At 49.5% G+C, this 16,905-nt stretch overlaps 1 protein-coding gene across 1 annotated transcript; it reads left to right on the top strand.

Moving 5' to 3' along the window:
- Positions 1-1,168: 1,168 nt before the first annotated feature.
- fhip1b (FHF complex subunit HOOK interacting protein 1B) lies at positions 1,169-14,865 on the top strand (the record flags this gene model as incomplete). Its single annotated transcript, XM_061225747.1, has 10 exons — positions 1,169-1,318; positions 1,487-2,149; positions 3,306-3,551; positions 4,179-4,346; positions 5,489-5,568; positions 6,896-7,065; positions 7,538-9,154; positions 9,244-9,422; positions 11,132-11,297; positions 11,570-14,865. Coding segments are annotated over 10 exons (3,702 nt in total), but the record flags the coding sequence as incomplete, so codon positions are not given.
- Positions 14,866-16,905: the final 2,040 nt, after the last annotated feature.

Raw genomic sequence — 16,905 nt, 5'->3', positions numbered from 1 at the left:
AACTGGCATGCCCATCCTCCGCTGGCCTATAAGTTTGATGTAAACTAGAAAATCCATATGGAGGGATGGAGTTCATACTCTCATCGCCCTTGTTAAAAATAGTATATTGAAGTATTTTATGGTTCAGAGTACTTGAAGTATAATTCAAGCTTAGTTATGATTCAAGTATACTGAGTATATTGTTTTTTGAAACTCCATAATGACAGTGTGCTAATAATAATAATAATAATAATAATAATAATAATAATAATAACAATAATGATGATGAATTGCATTTATGTAGCACCTTTCATATCACGATCTACATGTTGCCACACATTTAGTTGCTCACATTTAGTTGCTAGCATGAGCCTAGCTATACTGAAGAGCTGTGACTGGACTTTGGACTTTAATTGGTGCTTTCAACGGAAGAATGTGACTGGTGAATGAAAGCTTTGTCCCAGTTAACCTTTGTTCTTTAACTGCCAGGTTGTTTTCTTGCTTAATGTGTCTGTGTTACGGTTGTCCCACTGCACCACTCCAGGGTAGGCCTTGCCTTGTTAGAAGCAGACCCACAGCCCCTTTCCTGGTTCACATTGTTCTTATTAAAAGTCAAATTCATTCTTGCATCTCCTCGGACGGTTGAACAACCGTTTTGCTGATTTTAGTTTTTTTTACATTTCTCATCTTGGAAAAATGTTGTATCATTTGCCTGGCTATGTTTATCTCAGTAATTTGAATTCCGCCAAATCAGCAAAAGGAATTTTCTCATGAATACTACATTGTACCATGCTAATGTCTTTCTGTTAACAATATATAATGGCCTGAACACAGAAATGCATGCGACGCATAAGTCCCGGTATGGGATAATGTGTAATCTAATGTACAGCGTGCTGGTACTGTAGCTGTGCTGTGCTGTGTGGTTGTTGTTTACAGTGTGTCCGGGCCTCTGGGTATGGCATTGGCCTGGCAGCAGGCTGGATGAGTCCATGGGGCACTGAGCTGGCGGTCTGGGAGCACCCGATCAGTGACATCCAGAGAGAGGGAGAGGCCGCAGGGGGGAGCCCACCCAAGAGGCTTGTTTTATCCCCCGCATTCCACCCCGGCTTTTAGCGGTTTCCCCACCCCTCCTCCCCCCTCCCTCACCCATGAGCCTCTGCCCCCTCCTCCTGCCCTCCTGCCCCTGTGACCTTTCACCCTGGCGGACAGGTTGAGCTGGCTGAGCCGGCTGACCCCAAGGGGTCACGGGAGCCGAGCCAATCAGAACGCTTCCCCCAGTACCCCTGTGATTGCTGACCCGGAGACATGCCTCATTGTGTTTCAGAACCACTGGAGACAGGTACACACAGGCAACGCTCAAACACACACACACACACACTCACACACACACACATATTCAGTCACACTCATTTTGCCCTTGACTTTGTTTGACCTCACTACCAGCCATTTTAGTATTCATCTTCAGGAGAATGGAAAATGGAGAATCTTCCATCCTCTCCCTCTGCAGGTGTCCTCTGTGTTGGAGCACCGCGGGAGGTCAGGGGTCGGCGATGACTTCACTACCGTGCGGAATCACACGGACCAGATGATGTGCCTGCTGGCGGAGGAGCGGCCCGGTGGGGGCGCCGCGGGCCCGATCCTGGAGCTGGTTCTGAAGGAGAACATTCTGGACCGGCTGCTGCAGTGGCACCTGCTCCGCGGCCTGCCCTCCGACAGCCAGGGGGCGCTGCTCAAGATGTTCGAAGCTCTGATTGGCCAGTGCCAGCAGCCCCTGCTCCGGCACCAGGCCGTACTGCGGCCTCTGCTGCGTCTGCTGGCCGCCTGCGCTGACCCCGCGGCCGGCTGCCCGCCCGCCCTGGAGGGCAGCCTGGTGCTGCTGCTCAACCAGCTGTGTGTGTGCATGGCCCAGCAGCCTGCCGTGCTGGAGCTGCTGCTCCAACCCGGCCCCGGCCCCCCTCACAGCCCCCCTCACAGCCCCCCTCACAGCCCCCCTCCCGGCCCCTCTCCCAGCCCCTCCCCCCAGGTCATCTTCTCCCTGCTGGTGCCCTTCATCCACCGCGAGGGCTCCACCGGCCAGCAGGCCCGCGACGCCCTGCTGCTCGTCATGGCAACCTCCGCCAGCAACCAGGCCGTGGCTCGTTACATCACCGAGAACTCCTACTTCTGCCAGGTGAGCTGGGATAGGACGGCGCCAGGCAACAGCGCCGTTTCATTTAGCGCATTGCCTCGTTGAGGTGCTTCTTGATTCTTATCTAGATCTCAGTAGCCAAGTATCAGCGTGTCAGATATCTTCACTGCATCTCTGGTTGATGATATCAATTGCATTTTTGTGTCATATATGGGCGGCCTGTCGCGTTGTGGTTAAGGTGCAAGGTCGGTGGTTTGATCCCCGGTGTATCCACTATAAGTTCCTTTGGGCCCTTGAGCAAGGCCCTTAACCCTGCATTGCTCCAGGGGAGGATTGTCTCCTGCTTAGTCTAATCAACTGTACGTCGCTCTGGAATAGAGTGTCTGCCAAATGCCAATAATGTAATGTGACCCATTCAGCCTGAGTTGTGTTTATTTGTAAAAAAAATGTGAAAGGCTGAACGGGCGTGGCTGTTGTCCCAAGGCTGTGCTCCCGCTTGGCTCAGAGTCAAGAGTGCAGAGTTACGCTTTCACACAGAGCCCTGTTATGCCCTCCCTCTCCCTGCATGTTCTGGCACCCATACGCAGAGGAGCTGGCATGAACAACGCTAACGCAGTGGCTTCCGCTAGCTAATAAATCAATATAATAAATCAATATTCCTAATGGAGAGTGTCTCTGGGTAGCTGCTATACCCGTACCGCTAATGCAGACTACCCCCTGATAATTTACATTTACGTCTTGCTAGTACAGAGCAGTTCATGTTGGCTAATAAAGCAAGATGGCCTATATCCAGCAGCCCCGTTAGGGCATACTGATAGGCATGCTACTAATGCCGTGCTAGCCATCTTACACATAGTGCTAATACAGAGGCTCCTGTATGCTCATACATGCTCATAATGCTAATACTGGGTGGTTCATGCTCGCTAATATACCCATACTGGTAATTGAGGTCAGTTCACGGGATGCTAACTGATGGAGTTATACTGCTAACTCCCTGAGCAAGACATTTAACCCCCAAATGCTCCTGACGAGCTGGTCGGTGCCTTGCATGGCAGCCAATCGGCGTTGGTGTGTGAGTGTGTGTACGAATGGGTGAATGAAAAAGCATCATATATAAATGCTAACTCAGGGCTCCCCCTGTGAGCGCCCCCCTCACCGCCGGGCTCTGCCCCCCTCACCGCCGGGCTCTGCCCCCCAGGTGCTGGCGGCGGGCCTGAGCGCCTTGTACTCGGCTCTCCCGCGGAAGCTGGAGGTGCGGGGCGACGACTGGCACGCGCTGCGGCCGGAGGACTGGGCGGGCGTGTCGTCCCTGGCGCTCTTCGTCAACTCCCTGGAGTTCTGCAACGCCGTGGTGCAGGTGTCCCACCCGCTGGTGCGCGGCCAGCTGCTGGACTTCATCCACAGCGGCTTTCTGCAGCCCGTCATCGGCCCCGCCCTGCACAAGGTCCGCCCCCTCCCCGAAACCTGCCGGGTCACTCTCCCCACTGTGCCCAGACTACTGTTCGACCCCACCTCTGTCCTCTTGGCTCTGAAACAGCCCTTGTCTTTTGTCTACCTTCCCCCACTGTATCATATCTAGATTTTAGTTTATCACCTGTGCAAAGTACCATACGTGCAGCAATAATCTCACTGTTTCATTTTCTGTGACGCATTCTGTATTTACGAATGAACACTGTCTTTCTTTACTACTTTTATTCCCTTCACGTTTTTAATTCTCTTTTTCCCTGTTTCACTTCCTCCTCTGCTCTCTCTCCCTCTCCCTGTCTGCTGTCTCTCCCTCTCTCTCTCCCTCTCTCCCTCTCTCTGTCTGCTGTCTCTCTCTCTCCCTCTCTCTCTCCCTCTCCCTGTCTGCTGTCTCTCTCTCTTTCTCTCTCTCTCCCTCTCTCTCTCTCTCTCTCCCTCTCCCTGTCTGCTGTCTCTCTCTCTCTCTCTCTCTCTCCCTCCCTCTCTCTCTCCCTCTCTCTCTCTCTCCCTCTCCCTGTCTGCTGTCTCTCTCTCTCTCTCTCTCTCTCTCCCCCTCTCTCTCCCTCCCTCCCTCCCTCCCTCTCTCTCTCCCTCCCTCTCTCTCCAGTCCTCGGTGGAGGAGGTGATAGCCAGCACGGCGTATCTGGACCTCTTCCTGCGTAACGTCACAGAGGCCGACCTGCTCAAAACCTTCCTGCGCTTCATCCTGCTGGATTGCTATGACAACAACACCATCTTCGACACACTGCTCGCCCGGATCAGCTGCAACTCCCGGGTCAGTGACGGGCGGGGTCCCACTGGCTGAGAGAGGAGCTATGTGCCTTGGAAAGCAGAGTGGTTTGGTTCTCAGGCTTGTGAGTCAGTGCAGCTGTACAATTAGAATTTATCAGTAAAAAACAAGACTGTTCAAACAAGTTCTAGAATTTATAAGATATACAGATATGTGTGCTGTGTCTGTCTGTGCGTGAGGACATTAATTTCCATCTGAAGGTAGAGAGAGGGATGAGGGAGAGAGAAAAAGAAAAGAGGCAGGGAGAGTGAGTGAAAGAGTGAGGAAGTGATGTGAGATGTGAGAGATGTGAGAGAACTGAAGTTGTGGAGAGGAAGAGAGATGAAGGGATGAGTGAGTGAAGAGGGTGAGGAGAGAGGGAAGGAGGGCTAGATAGTTACCAGTTGTTGACTTTAATCCTTCTGTGCCACTGCAAGTATTTCCAAATGCGTCATCAAACAGAGAGTATCCAAAAACCACAGTACCTTTATATGGGCCGCTTTAAGCCTATATCCAATAATTGAGTTCTAGTATAGCGTATATTTGATGTGTTGCCAAACCTTACCTTGTTCTGAGATTCGACAGGGCCGTAATGAGCCTCCTTTGTGACTTAAAAGACCTGATTGGCTGATTCTTTTGTATCCCATATACCTGATTGGCGAAACGATATCAGAAGAAAACTTGCAGAAACAGTCTTATCTGAGGTCATTTTAGCATTGTGGAAAGGGACAAAAACCACGATTGTAACGAGAAGAGAGTGATTGGATTTGAACTGGTAGCAGGTGGCTTCAGTTTTTTTTGTTTAATAAAAGGATTATGTCACCATTATGCCAAATGCAAGATATAAATCCCCATTGATTTTTATCAAGTTCTGTGTGATAACATTCACATTTTTTGTCAACAGCCATATTTACTTTCCTTTTATGCGTTATTGGTTTTTCAGTTGAAGTCAATGTGCCGTACTAGTACCATACAGGAGGGCCAGCTGAAATCCCGGTCCTTTATTTGAAATGTGAATGAGAAATCCAGCAACTAAACACACCTGTGTTTGTACTGTGCATGTCCTGTGAATGACTGTCCGTGCCTGTGTTCCTGAGGGTGACTGTGTCCTTGCCTGTGTTCCTGAGGGTGACTGTGTTGGTCCACAGCTGTGCATGGTGTCCCTCAGTCTGTTTCGAACCCTGCTGTCCCTCAACTGTGAAGACCTGATGCTGCAACTCATTCTCAGGTCAGTGCTGGATGCTGGTGCCTGGAGCTGCCTGTGGGGTCTGTGCTGTGTCTCAACTGTGCTGCATTCTGTCTGTGATGATACAGGCTCCTCATATACACTACGTAGATACTACTGCCACTCAAGGGAATGCACACGTGAGCCTGCATAGCTAACTGTTCAAGTGACTTGGGATAAGCACCCTCAGAAACAAATCGTAAAGGAGAGCATAGCTTCAGAGAGGAAGTCTCACTGTGTTTGCCCTGTGTTGTGTGTTGTGAGTGTTGTGTGTTGTGTGCTGTGAGTGTTGTGTGTTGTGAGTGTTGTGTGTTGTGTGTGTTGTGAGTGCTGTGTGTTGTGAGCGCTGTGTTGTGTGTGTTGTGTGTTGTGAGTGTTGTGTGTTGTGAGTGCTGTGTGTTGTGTCTGTTGTGTGTTGTGTGTGTTGTGTGCTGTGAGTGCCGTGTGTTGTGAGTGCTGTGTGTTGTGAGTGTTGTGTGTTGTGTGTGTTGTGAGCGCTGTTGTGTGTTGTGAGTGTTGTGTGTGTTGTGAGCGCTGTTGTGTGTTGTGAGTGCCGTGTGTTGTGAGTGCTGTGTGTTGTGTGTTGTGAGCGCTGTTGTGTGTTGTGAGTGTTGTGTGTTGTGTGTGTTGTGAGCGCTGTTGTGTGTTGTGAGTGTTGTGTGTTGTGAGTGCTGTGTGTTTTGTGTGTTGTGTTTGTTGTGTGTTGTGTGCTGTGAGTGCCATGTGTTGCGAGCGCTGTGTTGTGTGTGTTGTGTGTTGTGTGTGTTGTGAGTGCCGTGTGTTGTGTTTGTTGTGTGTTGTGAGTGCTGTGTGTTGTGTGTTGTGAGTGCTGTGTGTTGTGTTTGTTGTGTGTTGTGTGTGTTGTGTGCTGTGAGTGTTGTGTGTTGTGAGTGCTGTGTGTTGTGTGTTGTGTTGTTGTGTGTTGTGTGTGTTGTGTGCTGTGAGTGTTGTGTGTTGTGAGTGCTGTGTGTTGTGTGTGTTGTGTGTGCTGTGTGTTGTGTGTGTTGTGTGCTGTGAGTGCCGTGTGTTGTGTGTTGTGAGTGCTGTGTGTTGTGAGTGCTGTGTGTTGTGTGTGTTGTGTGTGCTGTGTGTTGTGAGTGCAGTGTGTTGTGTGCTGTGAGTGCTGTGTGTTGTGTGTGTTGTGTGTGTTGTGTGTGTTGTGTGTGTTGTGAGTGTTGTGTGTTGTGAGTGCTGTGTGTTGTGAGTGTTGTGTGTTGTGAGTGCTGTGTGTTGTGTGTGTTGTGTGTTGTGAGTGTTGTGAGTGCTGTGTGTTGTGAGTGCAGTGTGTTCTGTGTGGCAGTGTTTGCTGAGCACTGTGTTTGTGTTGCAGGTATCTCCTGCCCTGTACTCATGTCATGTTGAGCCAGAGGCCAGCCGTCAGGGAGACAGACATGTACGGCAGGTCCGCAGACAAGTTCCTCTCCCTCATCCCTGAGTGCTGTCGCCTGGACACAGCGCCCCCTGGTGACCAGGAGGAGGATGCCACACAGTGGGGGGGAGGTAAGGAACTGACGAGTGTTTTAATTAGTTGATTACTCCCAACGATAAGCTCTTATATGGTCTAAAACCTCCTTAATGTATAACTTTGGCTCTGCATTTGTAGCCTGATATTCTGTTGAAATGTGCTGTATGTCAAGGCCCTCTAGTTGAACAAATAACAAGGCAATTTCTAATTAGATAGAGATCAGCTGTATTGTCTGGTGCAGTTCAACAACATGTCGTATTACCTGGGTGGATCAGAGGAGAGGGTACTTCCCAAACTCTGAAAGCCTTTTCCTGAACAGAAAAGTGTTCCACAAGACATGGCACAGTAGAAAGGAGTTAGTGTTTTGCACAAATTGGGTTTTCACAACATGCAATAGGCACCATCTAGAAAGCAACTGATGACTGGCCTTATCTTATGATGGTGATTCTTATAGACATTATTATTGCAATAACTGTTGCTTATTATTATTATTGCTATGTTGTGTAGGCCTAGATAATCCCAGTGTGGAGTCCCCTGTACTCCCCAAACCCAGCACCCCATCCCGCCTGGCCCAGTTCATCCGGCAGCAGAGCAATGTCCCCAACTGGGCCCCAGCACGTCTCCGCGGGGAGTCGACCCCGGTGGCCCCCGAGAGGCCCCTGCAGTGGGCCCCTGAGTGGGAGGGGCAGTATCTGGCGTACCTGCGGGATGCTCAGACAGGCATCGAGCTCTGCAGCTGGGGCTGCAGGGACTGGTCCGCCCCCTATGACGGGGTAAACCCCTCCCCCCACTCGGTTCCCCCGCCCCCTCCTCCGCCCGGGCCTGCTCTCGTCATGGTGCCTGAGCACTTCTCCCTCCACCCGGTCGCCGCTAGCGCCCCGGCCCCTGCTGCTCCGCCCTCGGATCCCGTCCCCGCCGCACCCCCAGACTCCACCCAGCGGGGGCCGGAGGCACCCGCCTTAGAGTCTAGCAGCTCTGACGGCAAATGGGACATCACCATCAGCAAGAAATGCGTCAGCCTCACGTCGAATGCCAATAAACGTGGTCTGCAGCAGCTAGCGCCTGTCAAACACGACGCCCCGTCCCCTCTCCAAGCCTCCACCGCCCAAATGCTGCTCCCGCAGGCCAGCTCCCCACAGCATGCCCTGTCCAATGGGGTAGGGCTGGAGGGCATGGTCTCACACGGCCAGGATGAGGGAATGGAGGTGAAGAAGGCAAAGAGGGAGCTAGGTGAAGGCTGCTTCCCTGAAGAGGGTGGACAGGACATGGAAACAGGAGGCCTCCCAGAATCCTGCCTGGCTGTGGGCAGTGAGCTGCCTCCGGGGTCTCCCAGTCAATCAACACTGTCGTCACTAACTACGTCTTCAGTGCAGGAGATGGACTCCAGCAAGAGCTCTGCCCAAAGCTCCACCCATAACCCAGACCCTGTTCTTGAACCCACCCAAAACTCTGCCCATACCCCAAACCCTGTTCCTACACCCACCCAAATCTCTGCCCATACCCCAAGTCCTGTTCCTGCAACCTGCCAAAACTCTGCCCATACCCCAGACCCTCTTCCTGCCCCGGCAGAAGACTCTACCCATGCCCCAGACCCTGTTCCTGAACCCACCCAAAGCTTCACCCATACCCCAGACCCTCTTCCTGCACCCACAGAAAACTCCACCCATACCCCAGGCCCTTTTCCTGAACCCACCCAAAACTCTACCCATACCCCAGACCCTATTCCTGAACCCACGCAAATCTCTGCCCGTACCCCAGACCCTGTTCCTGCCCCCACAGCATCGATGAGCCAGCAGCTAGATTCTGTGGACAGCCTTATCAGGGAGCTCCTGGAGCGGACACCCACGGCTCCACAGGGCAGGGAGTCTGAAGGTCAGGGGATTAGCATCGAGGCCTTCCAACAGGAGCTGCAGGAGCTGGAGGACTGGGTTCAGCCACTCAAGGAGCACTCCCAAAACCCCTCCCCTGGCCCCGTCCCTTCCACCACATCTGCTGAGCAGGAAGAGGACCCATCCCCTATAGCCCTTGACTCTGAACCCAAAGAACCCAAACCAGAGAACTCAGCCAAGGAAGTGTCCAACCCTGCTCACTCTCTAGGACCAGCCCTCAGCCAGCCCTATACAGGTCAGCGCTTTGTATTTCTGTATTTACTTATGTTCTGTGTTACGCTCTCTCTGCCTGTGGTTACTGCATCGCTCTCCCTCCCTCTGCAGGGCCCTTCATGGCGGTTGTGTTTGCCAAGCTGGAGTGCATGCTGCAGAACTCGTTGTATGTAAACATCCTGCTGACAGGCATTGTGGCCAGGCTGGCCTGCTACCCCCAGCACCTGCTCCGCTCCTTCCTCCTCAACACCAACATGGTCTTCCAGCCCAGTGTCAAATCGCTTGTGCAGGTACGCCTCCCGTCTCCCCTTCTTCTCTCCTCATTTTCTCTCTCTCCCCCCTCCCCTCGCTGGCTAGGTTAATCCCTCCTCTCTCTTCCACTCCCACCTGCTCTCTACTTTTCCTCTGCTGCTTTGATCTCTCCTGGTCCTTCTTTAGCCCCGGGTCGCTTTGGTGTGTTTAACGTCTATGGTTTTGACTCCTGTGCTTCCAGAGTAACAATGTGAAAGCAGTAAACACACCACAGAATGGTTTTGCCTCTTCCAGGATTAGATACATTATTATTTGTTTTTTTTTCTGTTCACATTGCTCTTCCCCGGATCATCACCACCATCTGGTGGTGAGTTGGTTCAAATGGCAGGGAAAGCTGCCAGACAGACAAGGTCGGCCTAAAAGTGTAGTGAGGGACTGCTAGGAATTCCTAGACAGCTGCCCACCTCCGAGACAACTTCTCCTGTCTCCCATGGAGGTTGGGGACATGAGAGTCTGAATGGACCCGGTTCAAACCCTATATTATGGAAGTGGCTGCTGGGAGCTGTAGTCAAAAGCTGGGGAAGGCAAAGCACTGTTCACGCTGTTCTCAGCAAGCATAGTGAAACTGTGACCCCAACTGGAGATATTGTTGGAAGGTGGGAGGAACACTTTGATGAACTCCTCAGTCTGACAGAAACACCATTAGTTCAGAAGGCAGAGCTGGAGCAGTCTGAAGGATCAGGTGGCCGAGCTCTGGGGTGGATGAGATCTTCCCAGAAATGTTGAAGACAGGATGTTTTTGGATTTTGGTTGACACAAATCCTCAATGTTGCGTAGGGGTTGAGAACAGTGCCTTTGCATGTGACATTCGACATGCATTAGAGTGGTTTGCGGCCGAGTGTGCTGCAGATGGAATGGGGATCAGCACTCCCATGTCTGTGGCCACAGTTTTCTCCTGGAAACAGATCCCCTTCAAGTGCGGGGTAAGTGCCCCGGGGGGAACTGCCCCGGGGGAGGAGTTCAAGTATCTTGGGGTCTTATTCATGAGTGAGGCGAAAAAGGATCGAGAGAGACCGTTGTGTATGTGCGGCGGCCACAGTGCATCGTACCGGATGGTGGTGAAGAAGCAGCTGAGCGGAAAGGCAAAGCTCTCCATTTACCTGCCAGTTTTCATCCCTACCCTCACCGATACTTATGAGCTATAGGTAGTGACCAAAAGCGTGAGATTGCAAGTACAATCTCCGAAATGGGGCTCCTTTTCAGGGCTTAGTCTCCTTGATAGGGCGAGGAGCACAGCCGTCCAGGAGGACTTCGAAGTAGAGCAGCTGCATTGAGAGGATTCAGTTGAGACGGTTCAGGCATCTGATCTGGATACCACCTGGGCGACTCCCTTTGGGCGTGTTCCAGGCACATCCACCTGGGAGAAGACCCCGGGGCAAACCCAAGACAGAGGGATTATATCTCCCAGCTGGTCTGGGATTCTCTTGAGATTCCCCAGGATGTGTTGGTGGAAGTCGCTGCGGTGGGGGATCTGTTGCTACAGCGACCGTGACCTGGATTTAGCGCTTTAGGAAATGGATGGATGGATGTTTACACTGGAGTTAGTCACCGTTACAGATTCATGTGTGTGTGTCTCGGTGCTTAACACCTAGCCTTGCTGTCAGAATCTCTCATGTGCTTAGGATCGGGATCAGGGTAGAACTGGACCATGGCATTTGTCCTGAATCTCTCTCTCTCTCTCACTCAGGTTCTGGGATCGGTGAAGACCAGGATCGAGGCTTTTGCGGCCACTCAGGAGAACTTCCCAGACATGCTGAGGAGGGCGCGGCAGTACCTGGTGGCTCGGGGGAAACTGGATTGGACTGACCCGGTGGGCCTGAGTGTGCCCAACCTGCGCCGCTCAAACTCGCTGGGTGAGTCTGCGGGTGTCGAATCTCAGAAGAAGGTCACTGAGCTTTCTGTCACTTTAGAAGCCTGCTTTTGGGCTGTCTGTTTAGATTTGCTAGCTAGATCTGTACAAATATAGATTTGAGTAGCTTTCAATTGAATTACATTGGCAAAATAACATGCTAGTTGATAGCACTGTTTTCCTGAATGCCTGAAGTGAACAAGCTTTGTATTGCAAGTGCAGGTTTTTACATGAGCGGACAGCATGTGTGTATAACTGTGTGTGTGTGTGTTTTAGTGCGGAGCAGGAAGCCCTCCCTGGGGGATCTGCTCCTGCGGCACACTCAGAGCCCCGTGCGGGCACGGCAGGCGGCCCAGCAGGCCCTGGCCCAGGTGCGGGGCGGGGGCGCGGGGCTGGAGAAGCAGGCCGAGGCCCTGCGGGTGAAGAACGCCGTGTACAGCGCCGTGGTCTTCTCCGAGTTCCTGAAGGAGCTGGCCGCCCTGGCGCAGGAACACGCCGTCGCAATGCCCTTCCCCCCCAGCCAGGGGGCGGAAGAGTGACCCACGTGTGTGTGAGAGCCCAGTGTGGGATTTTTATGGATAAAACTAATCCAAGTTTTTCATGCGTGAGCTCAGTAGGTGCCTGTGCTCTTCACTGCGTACACACACACACACACACACACACACACACACACACACACACACAAACACACACATACACACACATACACACACACACACACAAACATACACATACACACACACACATGCCACAACTGGGTCTCATGCCTATTAAGTATTTTGAAAGCAGTCAAATTTGAATGTGGTCCTGCAGATCCTGCCATTTTTTAAAATAATAATGTTCTTACCAAGGCTGAGTCATATCATGGAGAAATTGTGTTCAGAATATTTGTGAAGATTAATGTGACGGGAACCAACATCGATTTGTTGGGTTAAATTATTTGAAATTGGTTACTGACCCAGGCCTGGTATGCACGCACGCACGCACACACACACACACACACACATGCACACAGACAGGTACACACACATTCAAAGTTACGGGACTCTGAAGCCATAACAATAAATGGCAGTACTCTGCTATATGCTGCACTGGCTTAACTGTGAACTCAAGACAAAATCCACAGCTGTATCATCAACCCAGTCTCTAAACCCTGGAAACAGGGGGGTGGGGGGGAACTGAGAAATGAACCAGTGGGGGGGCTTTACCCATGTGACCATTACCCATATGACCCCCCCCCCCTTTACCTTCTGTCTTGGGGGGGCAGATGGATGTGAAAATGACAAATGGTGAGATCACTTTGGACCCAGCTAAGCAGCCCTACTGGCTAGAGATTCCTGAGGAACCAGCCAATCAGTGTTGACCATCTCAAGACCAGATCTGTTTGTGACCAATCGACACTGATGTGGGCAGGGGCAGGAGCCAAGGGAAAGGAGCAGGGGTTTCCTCATAGACTCATGTGTTTCATGTCTTTTAATGTTTTATTTTGGAAAATGTATGAATCATTTTATCTTTTTGAAGGTTAATACATGTCAGCATGGAAGGGAGATACCAGACACTCGCTGGGTAATGGATAGTCAGGTCTGCAGTGTAGTAGTACAGTGGAACTGGCCTGGCCTGTCTGTCTGGAAGTATACTCATGTAAGATTCATGGCCTTTGTGGGACTGTTGGAGATACAATGAGACTGTATTTTTAGAGCTCTTATTTTAAATCTAATGCTTCTGCCTTTCCTCAGGTGTATTCCTTAGTTATTGCTCCTGTTCATGGTCATTACGTTCTCTGCACTGCGTTCTTGATTCCCAGTGTGGAGTTGTGTCCGGCACATGGTATTCCCACCATGTAGGCTTGCTGTTGGAGCTACGGTCTGAATCTCAAAGCCTGATTTTGCACAGACCTTTGGTCTCACTGTACACTGGGAGTGCTGAGTTAATTAGCCATTTCTGTGCGCTAACCAGCTTTTGCTCCAGTAGTTTTTCCGCAGTGTAACAGCAGTCACTGGGCGGATTCTGTTTGCGCTGACCTTTGAGTCCCCGTGTGTCAGAGAGCGCGGTGTGGGTGAGGCGGCGTTAGCCACTGAGGGCAGAGGGGACAGGCTCGGTGCTGGGTGTCAGTGCTGGGTGTCACTACTGGCTGATTTATTTATCTTTTCCCTTGACATTTGGCTGTTGTTTTGTGCCAAATCACTTGAATTTCCAATGTGACCTTATGAAGGTGTACTCCTGAAAGCCTGCGCAATGTGAATACTTTATTATTTGCATTACTTTTAGACAATCAACATGATTGCAGATCCAATCAAAGGCATATTACCAAATATGCTTCTAATTTTTGTGGTTTTTAGTTTTATTGAATTTAGAAAGCCATGTTATTTTTTTTTTCTTTCTTAAAGTTCAAATCATTATAAAGTTAAAACAAATGAAGGAAAGGAAATGCTTTGTGCCTTCAGCACCCCCTGCTGCTCACAAATAGGGTGGCACGGGTGGGAGGGAGATGGATGGAAAAACTTTGAATGTATTGCATTTTAAAAATATTTATTGTTTATCATTTTTTATTGATTATGCAATTATTGCAATAATATCTGATGCTGTGATTTCCAAATTGCTGTAAAAGTGTTTTGAGTGTGGTAATGTGAATGCAGTGTTGGACAACCCAGGGGCCTGAGGGGTCTTGGGTATTGCGGTGTAAGACACACTGCCACTCTAATGTTACCCAGGTACAGTGACCTCCAGTGATTGGTCAATAGTCCCGCCCCCATTCACCCACCACGGACCAGCACAGAGACCATATGAAGTGTAGGGATAATACAATGCAGTCCTGTACTTTCATGTTGCGTCCTGTTATAATCAAAATAATTGCTCATTCCAAATCTGTTCTGAGAAAAGCTCTTGAGGATAAATGCTACTCGAATAGGAGAAGACTGCAGGAGAATGAAGAAAAGAGAATAAATCCATACTCCCCTGTGGATAGCAATAATAATCATCTCTGAATATCTATGAATCATTTTATTTTGAAATACACATTATGAGAGAAGAAAATCAGTAATAGCACTATTATGACATCAGTTATAAGATATTTGTTTTGATTTCCCCTAGAGGGTTGAGATGAACCGGGAGTATTGTTGGACCTCTATCTCCAGACATTTCTCTCTCCTCCATCTTCCTCTGCGTATGTTCTGCCTGAGGGAGAGAGAGAGACCTTGCTGAAGCACCTCAGTGATTTTCACCCTGGTGCACAGTTTATTAGACTACTCTGTGTGTGTGTGTGAGAGAGTCAGAAACTGGTTTATGCTGGACAATTTTTTAAGCACTGTTCTAAATTCAATATTCTTTGAAAACATTTCAAATGTCTCCAGGAACCTATGCAACAATTGTGTTTCAGTGATCTCTGTCAACACAGGTGTGGCCTACATACTGACTTTTATCTGTGAATTATAAACCTGACAATGACGGTGACATAATCAAAGTGAAGAATCATGAATGTGACAAGTATTTTTTTAAATGTAAAAACAATGGAAGAAAAGGGAATACAAAAAAAAGAAATGTTATTAATTTATAAATGTTTTACTTGACAGTAACGGTGGTGTCCTTGTGTCTCTATTGCCTTTTGTTTTCTCACCGCCTTTTCATGTTGATTCTTTGTGTGTCTGCCATTTCTGATATGTCTACAGAACAATATTTTTGAGGGTGACTGACTGTTCAGAACAACAGCGACATTTAATAATTGAAATCATAATGGTAAACTGAAAAACAAAGGGGTTAAAGCACAAAGGCAAATATAGAAAGACGTGGAATAGCAGGCAATGGAGAATAACTATGAAGGTCACAAAGAAATTCATTAATTGAGATGTTGCATTCTCCCAGGCGCTCTGACAAAACTCACCACCCTTATTCAGACACTAGGGGGAGGTCATTCAGGCTTTTGTTCAACTGAGTAAAAATAACGAAGATGGATTATTATTAACGATTAACTTTTATTTTTTGTGTTTGTGTCTGCATGAGGTCAGAGGTGCAGAAGTTAATATTTGTAAAGAGTGAGAAGTTTGGGGTGTGATGACCCACCTTGGCGTAACCTGCCTCCCCTCCTGACTCCCTCTGCTGGCGCATGGCGCATGGAGATTCCCTCTGCTTCTCATTTCTTCCTCCTTCTGAGAGGCTTCTGCCAGCATATAATTCTGCCACTAGAGGGTGACAGTTGCAGTGTGGGGGCAGTATTAACAGGGCCTTTTCGGTCTTCATTTAGAGGTGCTGTTTGCCATCCTTTTTTTTCTGCTCTCCCCATTAAATTTGGCCAAAAATACAATTCTCTACAGATAATGGGACAATATACTGTACACTCAGTGATCACTTTATTAGGTAGACCTGTACACCAGCTTGTTAATGCAAGTATTTAATCAGCCAACCATGTGGCTGCAACTATATGCAGACACGGTGAAGAGGTTCAGTTGTTTTTCAGACCAAATGTCAGAATAGGAAGAAAATGTGATCTAAGTGACTTTGACCGTGGAATGATTGTTGGTGCCAGACAGGGTGGTTTGAGTATCTCAGAAACTGCTGATCTAGGAGTTTCGCGCACAACAGTGTCTAGAATTTGCAGAGAATGGTGCAAAAAAACAAAAAACATCCAGTGAGCAGCAGCAGTCCTGTGGACAAAAATGCACTGTTAATGAGAGAGGTCAGAGGAGAAGGGCCAAAGCTGACAGGAAGATAACAAATAACCCAAATAGACAGTAACACAAATAACCACACAATACAACAGTGGTACGCAGAAGAGCATCTCTGAACACACAACGCCTCAAACCTCTTAAGTGGATAAGCTACAGCAGCAGTCTCAGAGATAATGGGCGGCGTGTGAGGGAGCAGCATGATTGGGCCGTTGCCCCTCATTGCCCTGGAATCACAGTGCGGGGCTGGGGTCCATGCGGCTTCCAGAAGGCGAGTCGTTCTCCTTCCGGCCACAGCGGGGCAGGTTGTAGCAGTGTTTCCTCAATATACATGGGTGATTGATATAAACGGTACAATTGGGAGAAAATCTTTTTTTTCCCCTAATCATAAAATTTGAAATTGATCTCTGACACTCCTGTGATGCGAGTCTGATCTCTGTGAAACTCTTGTAATTTCAGACCGATCTTTCTTCATGATCTGTTCATACTTGCTGTACATTATGTCCCCTGACAAATTCATTCAGGAGGGGAAATGATGAAATATTGATGCAATTACTATGCTACTGGCATCCTCCTTTGGCTGGCTGTGGGTGTGGGTACTACTGGGTACACAAATACTAAATCAGTGCTTTTCAGACAGGTTATATGAGGCATCTGAAGGTGGGGGTCCAGGGGTGGGATAGCAGGCTGGAGAGATGCGGGGACAGCCTGCAGGCTCCGGGGGGAGACTTTGGGGCAATGGGCCAGTTAGTGAGTGCGGGAAACAAAAAAGTTTGTGAGGAGCTAGGGATAAAAAATTAAGAGTGGATTAGGCACCATATAACACCACCTGGACTTTACTGTGGCAGCAGAACTACTAGGACAGAGAAACCATCCAGGCGTGAGAAAGCCTCATGTACAACGTGTAAAACGGGTCAGAACTGCCGAGATATGACAGAAAGTAAGGTTTGCTGC

The sequence above is a fragment of the Conger conger genome, chromosome 17 (assembly GCF_963514075.1).
Source record: "Conger conger chromosome 17, fConCon1.1, whole genome shotgun sequence".
Lineage (NCBI taxonomy): Eukaryota > Metazoa > Chordata > Actinopteri > Anguilliformes > Congridae > Conger > Conger conger.
The sequence above is the reverse complement of the archived record's forward strand: the minus strand, read 5'-3'. Positions and strand labels throughout refer to the sequence as shown.